This window comes from Antennarius striatus, chromosome 4 (genome assembly GCF_040054535.1).
Source record: "Antennarius striatus isolate MH-2024 chromosome 4, ASM4005453v1, whole genome shotgun sequence".
Lineage (NCBI taxonomy): Eukaryota > Metazoa > Chordata > Actinopteri > Lophiiformes > Antennariidae > Antennarius > Antennarius striatus.
In genome coordinates, this window is record NC_090779.1 from 19,360,770 (window position 1) to 19,376,163 (window position 15,394).

General features: G+C 41.9%; 1 protein-coding gene across 2 annotated transcripts; it reads right to left on the reverse strand.

The window, feature by feature from the left end:
- Nucleotides 1-55: 55 nt before the first annotated feature.
- meak7 (MTOR associated protein, eak-7 homolog) lies at nt 56-14,678 on the reverse strand. Of its 2 annotated transcripts, XM_068314059.1 has the most exons (9): nt 14,586-14,678; nt 13,844-14,039; nt 13,458-13,721; nt 13,179-13,323; nt 12,897-13,108; nt 11,842-12,028; nt 10,722-10,840; nt 7,330-7,509; nt 56-2,923 (listed from the first exon to the last, which is right to left on the reverse strand). In XM_068314059.1, the coding sequence occupies exons 2-9, from the start codon at nt 14,012-14,014 to the stop codon at nt 2,795-2,797; spliced, it is 1,407 nt and encodes a 468-aa protein (XP_068170160.1). In that variant the 5' UTR covers nt 14,015-14,039; nt 14,586-14,678; the 3' UTR covers nt 56-2,794. The 2 variants fall into 2 exon arrangements, with proteins under 2 accessions (XP_068170160.1, XP_068170159.1); XM_068314058.1 differs by lacking the exons at nt 56-2,923; nt 7,330-7,509 and adding an exon at nt 7,533-10,380.
- Between the last annotated feature and the right edge of the window lie 716 nt (nt 14,679-15,394).

A 15,394-nucleotide genomic window follows, 5' to 3' on the forward strand; every position in this document is an offset into this window, starting at 1 on the left:
GAGAGTGAGAAGAAGAGGTAAAGTATAAAATATACACTCCAAGCTTTCAAAATACACCACAGTGTGTTTATTTGTACATTTACTTGTGCAGTTTGTTTCATGCGAAAATACAATACAAAACACAAATGCCTGGACTAAAACATTTAATGCAGTCAGTGTGTCCTCAATCTGAGAAAAACTGTTCACATATTGACCATCCCTTGTTGAGTTCAACAGTTCATGAAATTAAAAATTCAGGCAAAAGATGTAAAAATCAAAGATCAGATAAATGTACAATGTAATGTAACCTTGCATGTTTACAACTGCTACAAAGCTCACCCTTTATAACAGGTACAAGCAATTATAAAACAGCAAAAAAGGAATTCTCTTATTCAGCCAACAAGTGTTCTTTTTTTGTTTGTTTGTTTTGTGTTTTGTTCAATAAAAATACACTATTGTGAAATCTTTTATTGAAAGAGCTGTGGGTGAAAGTAGCAAGATTACTCCCTAATTTCGACCTGTAAATTTCCAGGGCATGTTTGTTTTTTATACTACTACTACTACTACTACTTCTAATAATAATAATAATATTAATAATATTAATAATAATAATAATAATAAACAAAAACTCGCAACAAAATAGAAATTTTTATAGAATCAAAAGCCAAAATGTTCGGCGGCAGCTGTTGTAGAATGTATATGAAAAAGATTAAGAAATCATTAGGAAATCTTGGATTTGTCTTCTATTATTTTGCCCGTCTCTGCAGACATAGTTGTATCTTTACCTGAAAGAAACAACCATGAATCACCTGTATGAAGGGTGCTGTGTTGTGCGCGAAAAGTTCGATGTAAAAGCAGTATATAAAATAATACTGTATGAAATATGCACACAGGGGCTATAAATATGTTTGTTCTAGCAGCTGGAAGAGAATATAAGAAATTTGTTGAGTTAAAATGTTGAGTGAATACAATCATTTCCATGTATCAACATTCTGTATGTTCCTTATGCTGCTGTGTGAAGTACTGTAGGATCATATAACAGAATTTGCATGAGTAATTTGCATGAACAGAGAAAAAGGGTGATGAACACAGAGTTGCCTTTCAGCTTCTTTGTATGAAGACAGAGAGGAGAGCTTGTCATTTATGTTTATGGAAACCTTTAATAACTTGTACCAGAGCATCAGTCATGATCAAATAAGGACACAAACTAAGCTAATCAGCACACATCACTCCACTGAGAAACACAACTGAAAGTGTGTAAACCATCCTGGTGCCATTTCTTTAAACAGTAAATCTAAAATTGTCCACTGATTTCAAATGACAACTGAAATTACTGTAAGAGGCAACAAGTATCTTTCAGACTGTCATGTCCATATTACTGTGTGTGTGTGTGTGTGTGTGTATGTATGTATGCTTGTATTAAATAAATTCTCTGAATAACTCCTAAAATTCTCAGACAATTAAAACACTTTGAAGATCTTATTAATTACATGTTCACACATATGGAATAGTTCAGCAATGAACCAGCAAAGGACACAAAAGCAATTTTCACACCCATCCCCTTTGATTCGAACCAAAAATTCCAGATCAAAGATAAGTCTTCGGTTGGACAAAAACAGGCGGTCTCAGTCCGGATCATACTGAACTGTGTTGCGCTTCATTAACAATATGAAAGCTCTCTTTTTTTTAGATGGTTTAGACTTCAGGACCAATTTCTCACTTCCTTCCCAGGTTTCAGTTCTACAAGCAAAGAGCCAAAGCCAGATTTGAGAGGATGAGAAAGCCCTAGCAGAAGTATGCAAAGGTGAGCAGTAAGATCACAAATTTTAATCTATTCATACAATACGATTTTTTTTTTCTGTTATTACTTTGACAACATTCTGTGTCAGGGAGATGCAGCCCATGTAGATGATGAAAAGAGTATGTCATGAAATGCTCTGTATTGTGATTGAAAATCCCAAATCTTCAAAACTACCCGGTCAAACTCAAAACCAGAATCTCAGTCTGGATTTTCAGATGCAAAAGCACCTTAACTCTGCTAAACCTGAATGTTTTTTTAAAATACAGTAGCAATTAAAAACTATGTCACACATTAATTCAGTTACACTAAGACCATAACTTCATTGTGCTCTTTCCTGAAATCAATAATTCAATCAATACTTCTGTCATTGATTTCTACAGAGATGAGGCAGGTACATTGCATTCAGATCTAATTTGACAACTGCTGGTGAAAAGACTTACTCAGATTAAATGTAAAAAAACCTAAATTTCCTGAAAAAAATCTCCACTACAAAGATAATTATATATATATTTTTCTTAATAGAATTTCACTCCAGAGCGGCGCAATCAGAAATGTTTGGTTTTCAACAGTAGTAACACCATAACCTCATTCTGCAGCCATTGTGTCTCATGTGTGGTGCGGCGCAACTGTGCATTTAAAAAAGCAATGGAAAAACAAATCAGTGTGGTGTGATTCAAATCAGCACAGCCATAAATGTGCATAATGGGAAAAGCCCATTACAAGATACCTTCAAATTTGGTTTCATATTCTTAGGCAGGTATCTGTTGAAAAGATATACAGTACTCTATTTCAGACTATCTTGAATGTCTGAATGAGGCTGACATAAAGACTGAGTTAAATGGTCCAAGCTGAATGAAAGGCAAGGAAAGAAAAATCTGACTCTGTGTACACTGGAGGCATTCCTCTCAGTGAGATCTAAATGTTTTCCAGCGATGTCAAATGGTGAAGTCCATTCTGGTGTCTGTACCAGGTGGGTCATGAGACTAAGTATTTTGTCTTCCTCCCTGTTGACCTTCACTGGTCCTGGTTTTCCTCAGGTTCCCGGAGGCCCTGACTGTGCAAAGTCTTCCCTGTCATCTCCATTATTGCCTGAACCTCTGGATCGACATCCAACACACTCCTTTTGCCATCACTCTCGTCACCCTGAAAACCACAAAAACAAGAGAAATATGATTTGAAATTATTTTAACTAAGATAACATGGTTAAAAAATGCTGCTGGGTAAATGAGGTAATAATTTGGATTAATTTTGCCGCATTCTGATTTTGCCGCATTCTGATTAGTCGAATTATATTTGCCGCATTGTGATTGGTCGATTCGAATTTGCCGCGTTCTGATTGGTCGAATTGAGTTTGCCGCGTTCTGATTGGTCGAAATCAAATTTGCCGCATTCTGATTGGTCGAATCGAATTTGCCGCGTTCTGATTGGTCGAATCGAATTTGCCGCGTTCTGATTGGTCGATTCGAATTTGCCGCGTTCTGATTGGTCGAATCGAATTTGCCGCGTTCTGATTGGTCGAATCGAATTTGCCGCGTTCTGATTGGTCGAATCGAATTTGCCGCGTTCTGATTGGTCGATTCGAATTTGCAGCGTTCTGATTGGTCGAATCGAATTTGCCGCGTTCTGATTGGTCGATTCGAATTTGCCGCGTTCTGATTGGTCGAATCGAATTTGCCGCGTTCTGATTGGTCGAATCGAATTTGCCGCGTTCTGATTGGTCGATTCGATTTTGCCGCGTTCTGATTGGTCGATTCGATTTTGCCGCGTTCTGATTGGTCGATTCGAATTTGCCGCGTTCTGATTGGCCGAATCGAATTTGCCGCGTTCTGATTGGTCGAATCGAATTTGCCGCGTTCTGATTGGTCGATTCGATTTTGCCGCGTTCTAATTGGTCGATTCGAATTTGCCGCGTTCTGATTGGTCGATTCGATTTTGCCGCGTTCTGATTGGTCGATTCGAATTTGCCGCGTTCTGATTGGTCGATTCGAATTTGCCGCGTTCTGATTGGTCGATTCGAATTTGCCGCGTTCTGATTGGTCGAATCGAATTTGCCGCGTTCTGATTGGTCGAATCGAATTTGCCGCGTTCTGATTGGTCGATTCGATTTTGCCGCGTTCTGATTGGTCGATTCGAATTTGCCGCGTTCTGATTGGTCGATTCGAATTTGCCGCGTTCTGATTGGTCGAATCGAATTTGCCGCGTTCTGATTGGTCGAATCGAATTTGCCGCGTTCTGATTGGTCGAATCGAATTTGCCACGTTCTGATTGGTCGATTCGAATTTGCCGCGTTCTGATTGGTCGAATCGAATTTGCCGCGTTCTGATTGGTCGATTCGAATTTGCCGCGTTCTGATTGGTCGAATCGAATTTGCCGCGTTCTGATTGGTCGATTCGAATTTGCCGCGTTCTGATTGGTCGAATCGAATTTGCCGCGTTCTGATTGGTCGATTCGATTTTGCCGCGTTCTGATTGGTCGATTCGAATTTGCCGCGTTCTGATTGGTCGATTCGAATTTGCCGCGTTCTGATTGGTCGATTCGAATTTGCCGCGTTCTGATTGGCCGAAACGAATTTGCCGCGTTCTGATTGGTCGAATCGAATTTGCCGCGTTCTGATTGGTCGAATCGAATTTGCCGCGTTCTGATTGGTCGAAAGGAATTTGCCGCGTTCTGATTGGTCGAATTAAATTTGCCGCATTCTGATTGGTCGATTTAATTTTTCAACCAATCAGAACGCGGCAAATTCATTTCGACCAATCAGAACGCAGCAAATTCGATTCGACCAATCAGAACGCGGCAAATTCCTTTCGACCAATCAGAACGCGGCAAATTCGATTCGACCAATCAGAACGCGGCCAATTCGAATCGACCAATCAGAACGCGGCAAATTCGATTCGACCAATCAGAACGCGGCAAATTCGTTTCGACCAATCAGAACGCGGCAAATTCGAATCGACCAATCAGAACGCGGCAAATTCGATTCGACCAATCAGAACGCGGCAAATTCGATTCGACCAATCAGAACGCGGCAAATTCGAATCGACCAATCAGAACGCGGCAAATTCGATTCGACCAATCAGAACGCGGCAAATTCGATTCGACCAATCAGAACGCGGCAAAATCGCATCGACCAATCAGAACGCGGCAAATTCGATTCGACCAATCAGAAAGCGGCAAATTCCTTTCGACCAATCAGAACGCGGCAAATTCGATTCGACCAATCAGAACGCGGCCAATTCGAATCGACCAATCAGAACGCGGCAAATTCGATTCGACCAATCAGAACGCGGCAAATTCGTTTCGACCAATCAGAACGCGGCAAATTCGAATCGACCAATCAGAACGCGGCAAATTCGATTCGACCAATCAGAAAGCGGCAAATTCCTTTCGACCAATCAGAACGCGGCAAATTCGATTCGACCAATCAGAACGCGGCCAATTCGAATCGACCAATCAGAACGCGGCAAATTCGATTCGACCAATCAGAACGCGGCAAATTCGTTTCGACCAATCAGAACGCGGCAAATTCGAATCGACCAATCAGAACGCGGCAAATTCGATTCGACCAATCAGAACGCGGCAAATTCGATTCGACCAATCAGAACGCGGCAAATTCGAATCGACCAATCAGAACGCGGCAAATTCGATTCGACCAATCAGAACGCGGCAAATTCGATTCGACCAATCAGAACGCGGCAAATTCGATTCGACCAATCAGAACGCGGCAAATTCGAATCGACCAATCAGAACGCGGCAAATTCGATTCGACCAATCAGAACGCGGCAAATTCGATTCGACCAATCAGAACGCGGCAAATTCATTTCGACCAATCAGAACGCGGCAAATTCGATTCGACCAATCAGAACGTGGCAAATTCGAATCGACCAATCAGAACGCGGCAAATTCGAATCGACCAATCAGAACGCGGCAAATTCGATTTGACCAATCAGAACGCGGCAAATTCGATTCGACCAATCAGAACGCGGCAAATTCCTTTCGACCAATCAGAACGCGGCAAAATCGCATCGACCAATCAGAACGCGGCAAATTCGATTCGACCAATCAGAACGCGGCAAATTCGATTCGACCAATCAGAACGCGGCAAATTCGATTCGACCAATCAGAACGCGGCAAATTCGAATCGACCAATCAGAACGCGGCAAATTCGAATCGACCAATCAGAACGCGGCAAATTCGAAACGACCAATCAGAACGCGGCAAATTCATTTCGACCAATCAGAACGCGGCAAATTCGATTCGACCAATCAGAACGCGGCAAATTCGATTTGACCAATCAGAACGCGGCAAATTCGAATCGACCAATCAGAACGCGGCAAATTCGATTCGACCAATCAGAACGCGGCAAATTCGATTCGACCAATCAGAACGCGGCAAATTCGAATCGACCAATCAGAACGCGGCAAATTCGAATCGACCAATCAGAACGCGGCAAATTCATTTCAACCAATCAGAACGCGGCAAATTCGATTCGACCAATCAGAACGCGGCAAATTCGATTCGACCAATCAGAACGCGGCAAATTCGATTCGACCAATCAGAACGCAGCAAATTCGATTCGACCAATCAGAACGCGGCAAATTCAAATCGACCAATCAGAACGCGGCAAATTCGAATCGACCAATCAGAACGCGGCAAAATCGCATCGACCAATCAGAACGCAGCAAATTCAATTCGACCAATCAGGACGCGGCAAATTCGAATCGACCAATCAACGTGGCAAATTCGAATCGACCAATCAGAACGCGGCAAAATCGAATCGACCAATTAGAACTTGGCAAAATCAAATCGACCAATCAGAATGCCGCAAAATCAAATCGACCAATCAGATTGCCACGAAATTAATTCGACCAATCAGAACACTGCAATATTAATTTGACCAATCAGAACGCACCAAAATTAATTCGACCAATCAGAACGGGGCAAAATTAAATCGACCAATCAGAACACGGCTACACTAGATTCACCAATCAGAACCTAACTCAGTTCCTTCTTCACCTATAAAGCAATCGCATCACTATGGAAGCTGCACCTATCCGTCAATCACACGTACCATCCTTCCTTCACTCGTTAACAAGACCCCAAGGTCCTTAAACTCCTCCACTTGGGGCCTTAACTACTTAACATGCCTAACTTCTAAAAACTTATAAATCTCCCTTTTTTCACAGTTGAAAGAAGACAAACAAAAATTAAAAACCGTTATTCAAAACAGAATACACAAAAAAGCAATGATGCTACTATGTCTGCAGCTTGTCTGGATCTCTCAGTCTCCCTTCTTTTATCCCCACGTTTTCTGGCTCTAGCTCTTTTATGTAATCTCCCACTGCAGCAGGACAAACCCCTTACATGAACCACTAACATCTGTGAACAAAAAATTTGATTCAACGTTCCGTAGGGTAAATGTGTGGTGGCTCATCCTTGAGATCAGCTGAATGTGTAAAGAACTGATTCCTGAATGGTGAACAAACCATTGAACCTCATAGGACTCAGTTTGATGCTTACTAGGGACTTTCTTGGGTCATTAGCCTGCTTACCTCCTCAGGCTCTGGAGGTTTTCCGACTGCCCAGACTTCCATTGAGTCCATGGTGAAGTTTTCGTCTCCAGAGAGTTGAGGGCTGCCATAGGTTGTGCATTTGGGTCGTGCACGGCTGTGGCCACAGCCAAAATCACTGTCCAGCCACAGACCAAAATAGCCATGCTGACCGCCCATACCCTTATAAAGATCGGAAAAGAAATACAAAAGGAATAAGAAAGTCCAAAATGTTTTAAACGTAAAGGCATCTTTTATTTAAATATTTTTTTCCCTTTATCCTTAAATACAAAGGTTCAAAGATACCAATCATGCAGAATGTACTTCTATTTTTGTTCATATGTCCATCTCCACAGAAAACTGTCTGAAGGACATCACCAATAATAAGTTGTCTGAAGCAGTTATTCTGATTGTGCACCAACACAACACACACCCTGCTCCTGCCCATCCTTCTTCTACAATCATTGAATAATTTGTTTTTGTTTTGAGACACTGGTCGACCATTTTAGGTAGATTTTAATAAAGGCTATTGAGGTATCATCAGAAGAAGGAGAGGTATCTTTCTTCGATGATACCTATTGAGGTATCGCCGAAGAACGAGAGGAGGAAGAGAGAGGAAGGAAGAGAGAGAAGAGGAACGCCAAGAGTATAGGACTGAGAGTAGGGACTCTGAATGTTGGGACTATGACAGGAAAAGGTAGAGAGTTGGTTGACATGATGCAGAGGAGGAAGGTAGACATACTGTGTGTCCAGGAGAACAGGTGGAAAGGTAGCAAGGCTAGAAGTTTAGGAGAAGGGTTCAAGTTGTTCTATCATGGTGTAAATAGGAGGAGAAACGGAATAGGAGTTATCTTGAAGGAGGAGTTTGTTAGGAATGTCCTGGAAGTAAAAAGAGTGTCAGATAGAGTGATGAGTCTGAAGCTAGAAATCGAAGGTGTGATGTTCCATGCTGTTAGTGGGTATGCTTCACAGGTAGGATGTGAGCTGGAGGAGAAGCAGAAATTCTGGTTGGACTTTGATGAAGTGATGCAGAGCATACCTAGAAGTGAGAGAGTTGTCATTGGAGCAGACTTAAATGGACATGTTGGTGCAGGTAACAGAGGTGATGAGGAGGTGATGGGCAGGTTTGGTATCCAGGAGAGGAACGCAGAAGGACAGATGGTGGTTGACTTTGCAAAAAGGATGGAAATGGCTATAGTGAATACTTTCTTCCAGAAGAGGCAGGAACACAGGGTGACCTATAAGAGTGGAGGTAGGAGCACACAGGTAGACTACATCTTGTGTAGACGGTGTAACCTGAAGATCAGTGACTGCAAAGTAGTGGTAGGTGAGAGTGTAGCCAAACAGCATAGGATGGTGGTGTGAAGGATGACTCTGGTGGTGAGGAAGATGAAGAGGACAAAGACAGAGCAGAAGAGGAAATGGTGGAAGCTGAAACAGGAACAGTGTTGCATGACTTTTAGGAAGGAGTTAAGACAGGCTCTGGGTGGTCAGGAGGTGCCTCCAGATGACTGGACAACTACAGCTAATGTGATCAGGGAGACAGGTAGGAGAGTACTTGGTGTGTAATCTGGAAGTAAAGTAGATGAGGAGACTTGGTGGTGGAATGAAGAGGTATAGGAGTGTATACAGAGAAAGAGGTTAGCTAAGAAGAAGTGGGACACTGAGAGGACTGAGGAGAGTAGACAGGAGTACAGGGAGATGCAGTGTAAGGTCACAGTAGAGGTAGCAAAGGCCAAACAAGAAGCTTATGATGACTTGTATGCTAGGTTGGGCAGTAAGAAGGGAGAGACTAATCTATACAGGTTGGAAAAGAGTACTTAACCATTAATATTTAAGTATATTTACATTATTTTTTTAAATTTTTGTCATGCTTCGAATATTCACATCTACTAATTATTTACAAACATTATATGCAGCCGCACATAAATGTTTTCATGCCAAAAAAGAGTACTACAGATGCAGTATTTGCTTTGAGGATGTTGATAGAGAAGTACAGAGAAGGCCAGAGGGAGCTGCATTGTGTTTTTGTAGATCTGGAGAAAGCTTATGACAGGGTGCCCAGAGAGGAACTGTGGTATTGTATGAAGAAGTCTGGAGTAGCAGAGAAGTACAGTATGTTAGAGCAGTGCAGGACATGTATGAGGACTGTAAGACAGTGGTGAGGTGTGCTGTAGGTGTGACAGAGGAGTTCAAGGTGGAGGTGGGACTGCATCAGGGATCAGCTCTGAGCCCCTTCTTGCTTGCTATGGTGATGGACAGGCGGACAGACGAGGTCAGACAGGAATCTCCATGGACTATGATGTTTGCAGATGACATTGTGATCTGCAGTGGGAGCAGGGAACAGATGGAGGAGAAGCTAGAGAGGTGGAGGTTTGTCCTGGAAAGCAGAGGAATGAAGGTTAGCAGCAGTAAGACAGAGTACATGTGTGTGAATGAGAGGGACCCAAGTGGAAGAGTGAGGTTACAGGGAGAAGAGATCAAGAAGGTGGAGGATTTTAAGTACTTAGGCTCAACAGTCCAGAGCAATGGAGAGTGTGGAAAAGAGGTGAAGAAGCGTGTACAGGCAGGATGGAACGGGTGGAGGAAAGTGTCAAGAGTGATGTGTGATAGAAGAGTTTCAGCTGAAATCAAAGGAAAGGTGTACAAAACTGTGGTGAGACCAGCGATGTTGTTTGGTCCAGAGACAGTGTCACTGAGAAAAAGACAGGAGACAGAGCTGGAGGTAGCAGAGATGAAGATGCTGAGGTTCTCTCTGGGAGTGACCAGGAAGGATAGGATCAGGAATGAGTACATCAGAGGGACAGCACATGTTAGAGGTTTTGGAGATAAAGTCAGAGAGGCCAGACTGAGATGGTTTGGACATGTCCAGAGGGGAGATAGTGAATATATTGGTAGAAGGATGCTGAGTTTTGAACTGCCAGGCAAGAGGCCTAGAAGAAGACCAAAGAGGAGGTTTATGGATGTAGTGAGAGAGGACTTGAAGGTAGTTGGTGTGAGATAAGAGGATGCAGAAGACAGGGTTAGATGGAGGCAATTGGTTCGCTGTGGCCCCTGAAGGGAAAAGCCGAAAGGAAAACAAGAAGAAGAAGAAGAAGAAGAAGAAGAAGAAGAAGAGGTATCATCACAATTACCAAACGGTTAGCATACCATAAAATGTCAATGTCCCTGATCTGGCTGTAGCCTGGAACTTTTGCATCTGACCTTTCCTTCTTTCTTTCTTCGTCTTTTGTAAAAATTAAGGCTTCTCTCCCTTAAATTACTTGTATAATGATAAGACACTGTCAAAATACTTTTTTTAATAGATTAGTGTACTGCTTAAAATAAGTGAATTCATTTTTAACTACAAGCTACAAGCAGCATAATTTGTAAAATAAAAAGTAATGTGGTTCTACCAGTCCATTTGGCATGGTCTGCTGATTCTGATTGAGGTACATAAAGTGTTCGTTGTATCCTGTTGCTGTGTAAACTCTCAGTCTGGGGAATACAGTGAACAGGAAGCATCTGGAGTCACCTGCACACACGCACACGCACACACACACACACACACACACACACACACACACACACACACACACACACACACACAAACACGATAAAAATCAGAATTAAAAACTCATGTTACATAATATGAAAATATATATAAAACTCTTAATTCCCCGTTAACTACCAGTAACAACACATTTAACGCCAAGTGTCTAAGCCTTGCTTGAATCTTCGCTGTCATGTGGCACAAGTTTAATATACTGTACAGTGGTACATCTACTTACAAAATTAATTGGTTCCGGGAGAAATTACGTAAGTAGAAAATTACGTAAGTAGAGACGCATTTTCCATGCAAATGCCCTGATCCGTTCCAAGCCCCCCAAAATTCAGACATAAATGTTTTATAAAGCATAAAAATGCATCAAAACATTTAACAAATACATGTTACGATTAGATTATTACACAATAAATGAGAGTTGTGTATAACGTAAAAAACACAGAATAAAGAATAATAATGACGTCATTTACCTTTTAACAGCTGTCCTCATTGTTTTTTGTCCTCTTTTGTTCATGCGCTCCTATCTCACAATGCCGAACAACAGAGTGAATTCCAGTCCTCCTTTTGAACTTCTCCAACCACCCACGCAATGCCTTAAACTCCTTAAACTTCCTTTTGTTTTAAAACGTGGCAAACTGTAGATGCATTACGGCCATATTCTTTGGCCAGATCAACCAAACGCATCCCTTTTTCACACTTTTCTATTATCTCTTGCTTTGTTTGTATGGACAAAAAACTCTTTTCTTCGTCTTTTCTTTTCCTCTTTTCTCCGTCACTTTCTTGGGGTCCATAGCGAATACGTACTCAAAAACTTATTATATTTGCAATGTTTAAGCAATGTTTAAATGGCTCAAACACAATACTGGTTAATTTGCTAACTTGACAGATTGATTGAATTAAGCTAATGTTAGAAGTTAATTCATATTTTCGAATAGAGGTGGTTTTGAATTAGAACTAGTCCAATCTCTCACCTTGGAACTGAGGTTTGACTTCCCAGGCGTGGGAGGCGAAGCCCCCAAATACATGTCCCCTTGTGTCTTTGATGAGCAGCAGAGTGGGCCCACCCTTCATCAGGCCAGCCACCATCCTGGTGAAGCTCTCCCCGTGCAGCCGTGTGGAAAACAAAAGCCTCCAGGGGGCGCTGTAGCTGTCTGGTAACTGGAGAGAATAACAGAGACCTGTAAAATAACACTTTTGTGTAAATATAAAGATTGTTATAATTATTCTGTCCACATTTGTCAAGAACAATAAAGAAGCTGTGAAAAGACTTTGCTTCAGAACCAATGCAGTCACAGACTGCAACATCCCGCGAAACCCCTGAATTCAAAATTTTACCCTGACCTACAGCACTTAAATAGGTCAACGATCAAAGCTAGTGCTCTGATGTACTGTCATTGATCAAAGTAGTAGCTTTTATCTATGGTCTTACACTGGCCTTCTCCCTCATCTTATCTGGTTCCTGAGTGTACAAAAGTTGAAATTTCTTAAGTTGTTCAAGGTCATCATCTCATTTTCATCCCATATGCCGCCTGAGTAATGTGCTTTTGGTTTCGTTTTTCTCTATGCAATGGTTGCGAAGATATTTGGTGGACTCACGGACGAACGAACGAACACAGACAATTACAAAACATCACCGCTCTGAAGCAGGACGTAACTAGCCATTAAGGAAAGCATTCCATGTGTAACGACAGATAAAAAACATCTCAATTTTGTAAATTTCATCAGTCAAACAGGGATTATAATGGATAACTGGGTAACTGGGTAGATGAGCAATGTGGGATGTAAAACTTTTGGTATTGCTTGTATTTTCTCTTTCTTTCTTACCTTTCTATCATTCTATGGAACCTGCCTTCAATAAAAAACATAACATTTTCTGGAGTGACTGGTCCATCGATATTCTGAAAGGCATGTCTAATTATCCTGATAATTAGTTCATTTCCGTTATTTCACACAACTGACATTTGTAAGAATCTGTTTAGTCATGTGTGGTCAGAACATGTCATTTACTGAAGATTTGCTTTGTGACCTGCGGTGCCAGAAACATAAGTGTTGGAAGGTCCACCAAACACGTCAGCTCTTTCCAGGGCATCTCCTTGCAGGGGGGCAGCAGGATGGGAGCAGGTCGGCTACTCAGGGAAAAATTTAGGACTTCTGTCACCAGCATCTCTAGGTATAGCGACACCTGGGCGACCCTAAAGATCCAGTCCTCCAGACAGGAAACATCACAATCCCCTTCATCTGAGGATAGGAGAAAAGTATCATAAATTTCTTCACAATTATCAAGTTTAAAAACTGAAAAACTGTTTACCTGAGGGTTTGAGTTCAGAACACATCTGCTCTGCCAGGAGTTTTTCACCTTGGGAGCCATCACCCATTCTTTCTGGCTTCCAGCCCTGCACATGCCCTTTACGGACCAGAATCTGAATTACAGCAGAAATCAGATCCTGTAGGAACTATGGTAAGAGGAGAGGGGCCAGAGTGTCAATGGGTAAAGTGGGAAATAGGCAATGTGAGTGAAACAACTGTAACAAAAGACAAATTATTAGATGAGACACATTAGTCCAAATGTGTTTTTCTTTCTACTCACCTCTGCTACTTGTTCACATTTAACAACGTTTGCAGTTTCAGTTCCAGTCTGAGACATGGCCAGGATGAGAGGAGCCCGCTCTTCTGCTGTGCCTCGCAGAGTGTCTGCTAGGAAGATGACCAACTGCTCTCGAGCTACTCCTGAGGCAGCAGGGGCACCAGACTTCCCACAGGCTGCAGGTGCTGCCGGTCCTGGGTCAATACTACACATGCACCGAAAAATCCTCCTAACCAAGGAGTCTGATGCCAAGTTGCCCATTGAAGACTGGAAGGGAGAAAGAGACAAGATGAACATATATGCAGCAGACATAATACTCAACACTGCTGTAACGATGCTCAAAAAAGGTTGTCAGTAATAGGATCCAGTTAATGCTTATAAAGTCACACCTGTAGATGCTGCAGGGTTAGAGACTTCCCTGCTGGTGTTTTAGATTGAGATCCTGAATGACCATCAGCCGCGGCGTGGAGCCTGTCGAAGATCCCCTCCACCGAAGGCCGGTCCTCAGGCCGAAAGCGGGCCAGCCGCTTTTGCACCACCACACTCTCTGTGTTACCCATAATGCTTCACTGTCCGACACATAGTCTGGGAGAACACACACACACACAACACACCAGTGTGATTTTTAGATTATTAAATAAAGTTGTTCATATATTGTCTTTATTGCTTACATCCCAATAACACAAAGCTTCCTAGATAGGAAATTACGTATATATTTAAAAAATAAAATACAGTAAGTGATATAAGTGATAACACTTTCTCTGGTCACGTGTTTGATGTATCCACGTGTATACAGCACGTCCAAAATACAACGGTAGCCTCAACTTAAAGCAATAGCGCCGAGCATTGGAATATTATGGAACACACAAATTAATGTCACATGGTAAATGACAACGCTACGTTTTATTACTGCTCCATACGTCTTTTGTAAGTATGTTTATGTCATACCATCCCGTTGTTAAATGGCGTTTTAACCTTTAGTGATTAGCTGAGTGCTAGCTAACGAAGCACATCAAAACAACGCTTGTACGCCTTTGCGCATCACTATAACGGTCTGGGAAACGTTCTGTGTGAATATATGACTTATCCTCAACGCTAGGCTTCAAAATGAAAACGCAATCTGTCAATAACCTTTCAATGAAGAGCTCTTATGCTTTGAATCCTGGCTGAATCTGCTGACAACAAAACGTAAACTTCCGGGTGTCAATCGGAGCGACCCTCAGAGTAACCAATCACATAAGTCCAAACTCAAAATGCTTCCATATTATTGGTTCTTTGAAAAAAGGGCGGGAATAATTAGTCATTGATTTGGACCGTTATATCCATTGATCAGTTGAAGCACAGTACAGAATATTTCTCGCACATATACTGTAGGACAGTATTTTTAATTTCGTCATTTCTCTAAACAGGGCAAATTACACAAATTTATTTTTTCCAATATTTATAATGAGCACAGAGTTCCCGACAAACGTCTGAACAAAATGTCAAAACTGTCAACACACCAATTTCACACATAAAAATGTGAATTACGAAGACCATCCACCCGACATTGAATGCATTGAATAGTTTTATATAATTTGCCTAATAGTAAAGATGAAAAACTGGCAACCCCATTGCTCCACCTGGGATTACGTCTCCAATCCTATGCCATATTTCAACAGTAGAGTCTGCACATGAGCAACTGTAGAGACAGAACCTGGGTTGAAACAGTAAGACACTGAAGAATGCCTTTTAAGGGCATGAACCTCTCCATGAGAATGCACTGGGCTGGGTGTGCTGCATGGTAATAAACTGGTTGCACCCACGTCGACTACTGAATGCAGGTGACGGTGAAGCAATCAGCCCACATCAAGTAAAGCAACTCCTACAAACAGGATAGCAAAGACAAGTCACTGTAGGCAGCGTGAGGTAAATGACAAAGCTTGACCATCTTTTGTGAA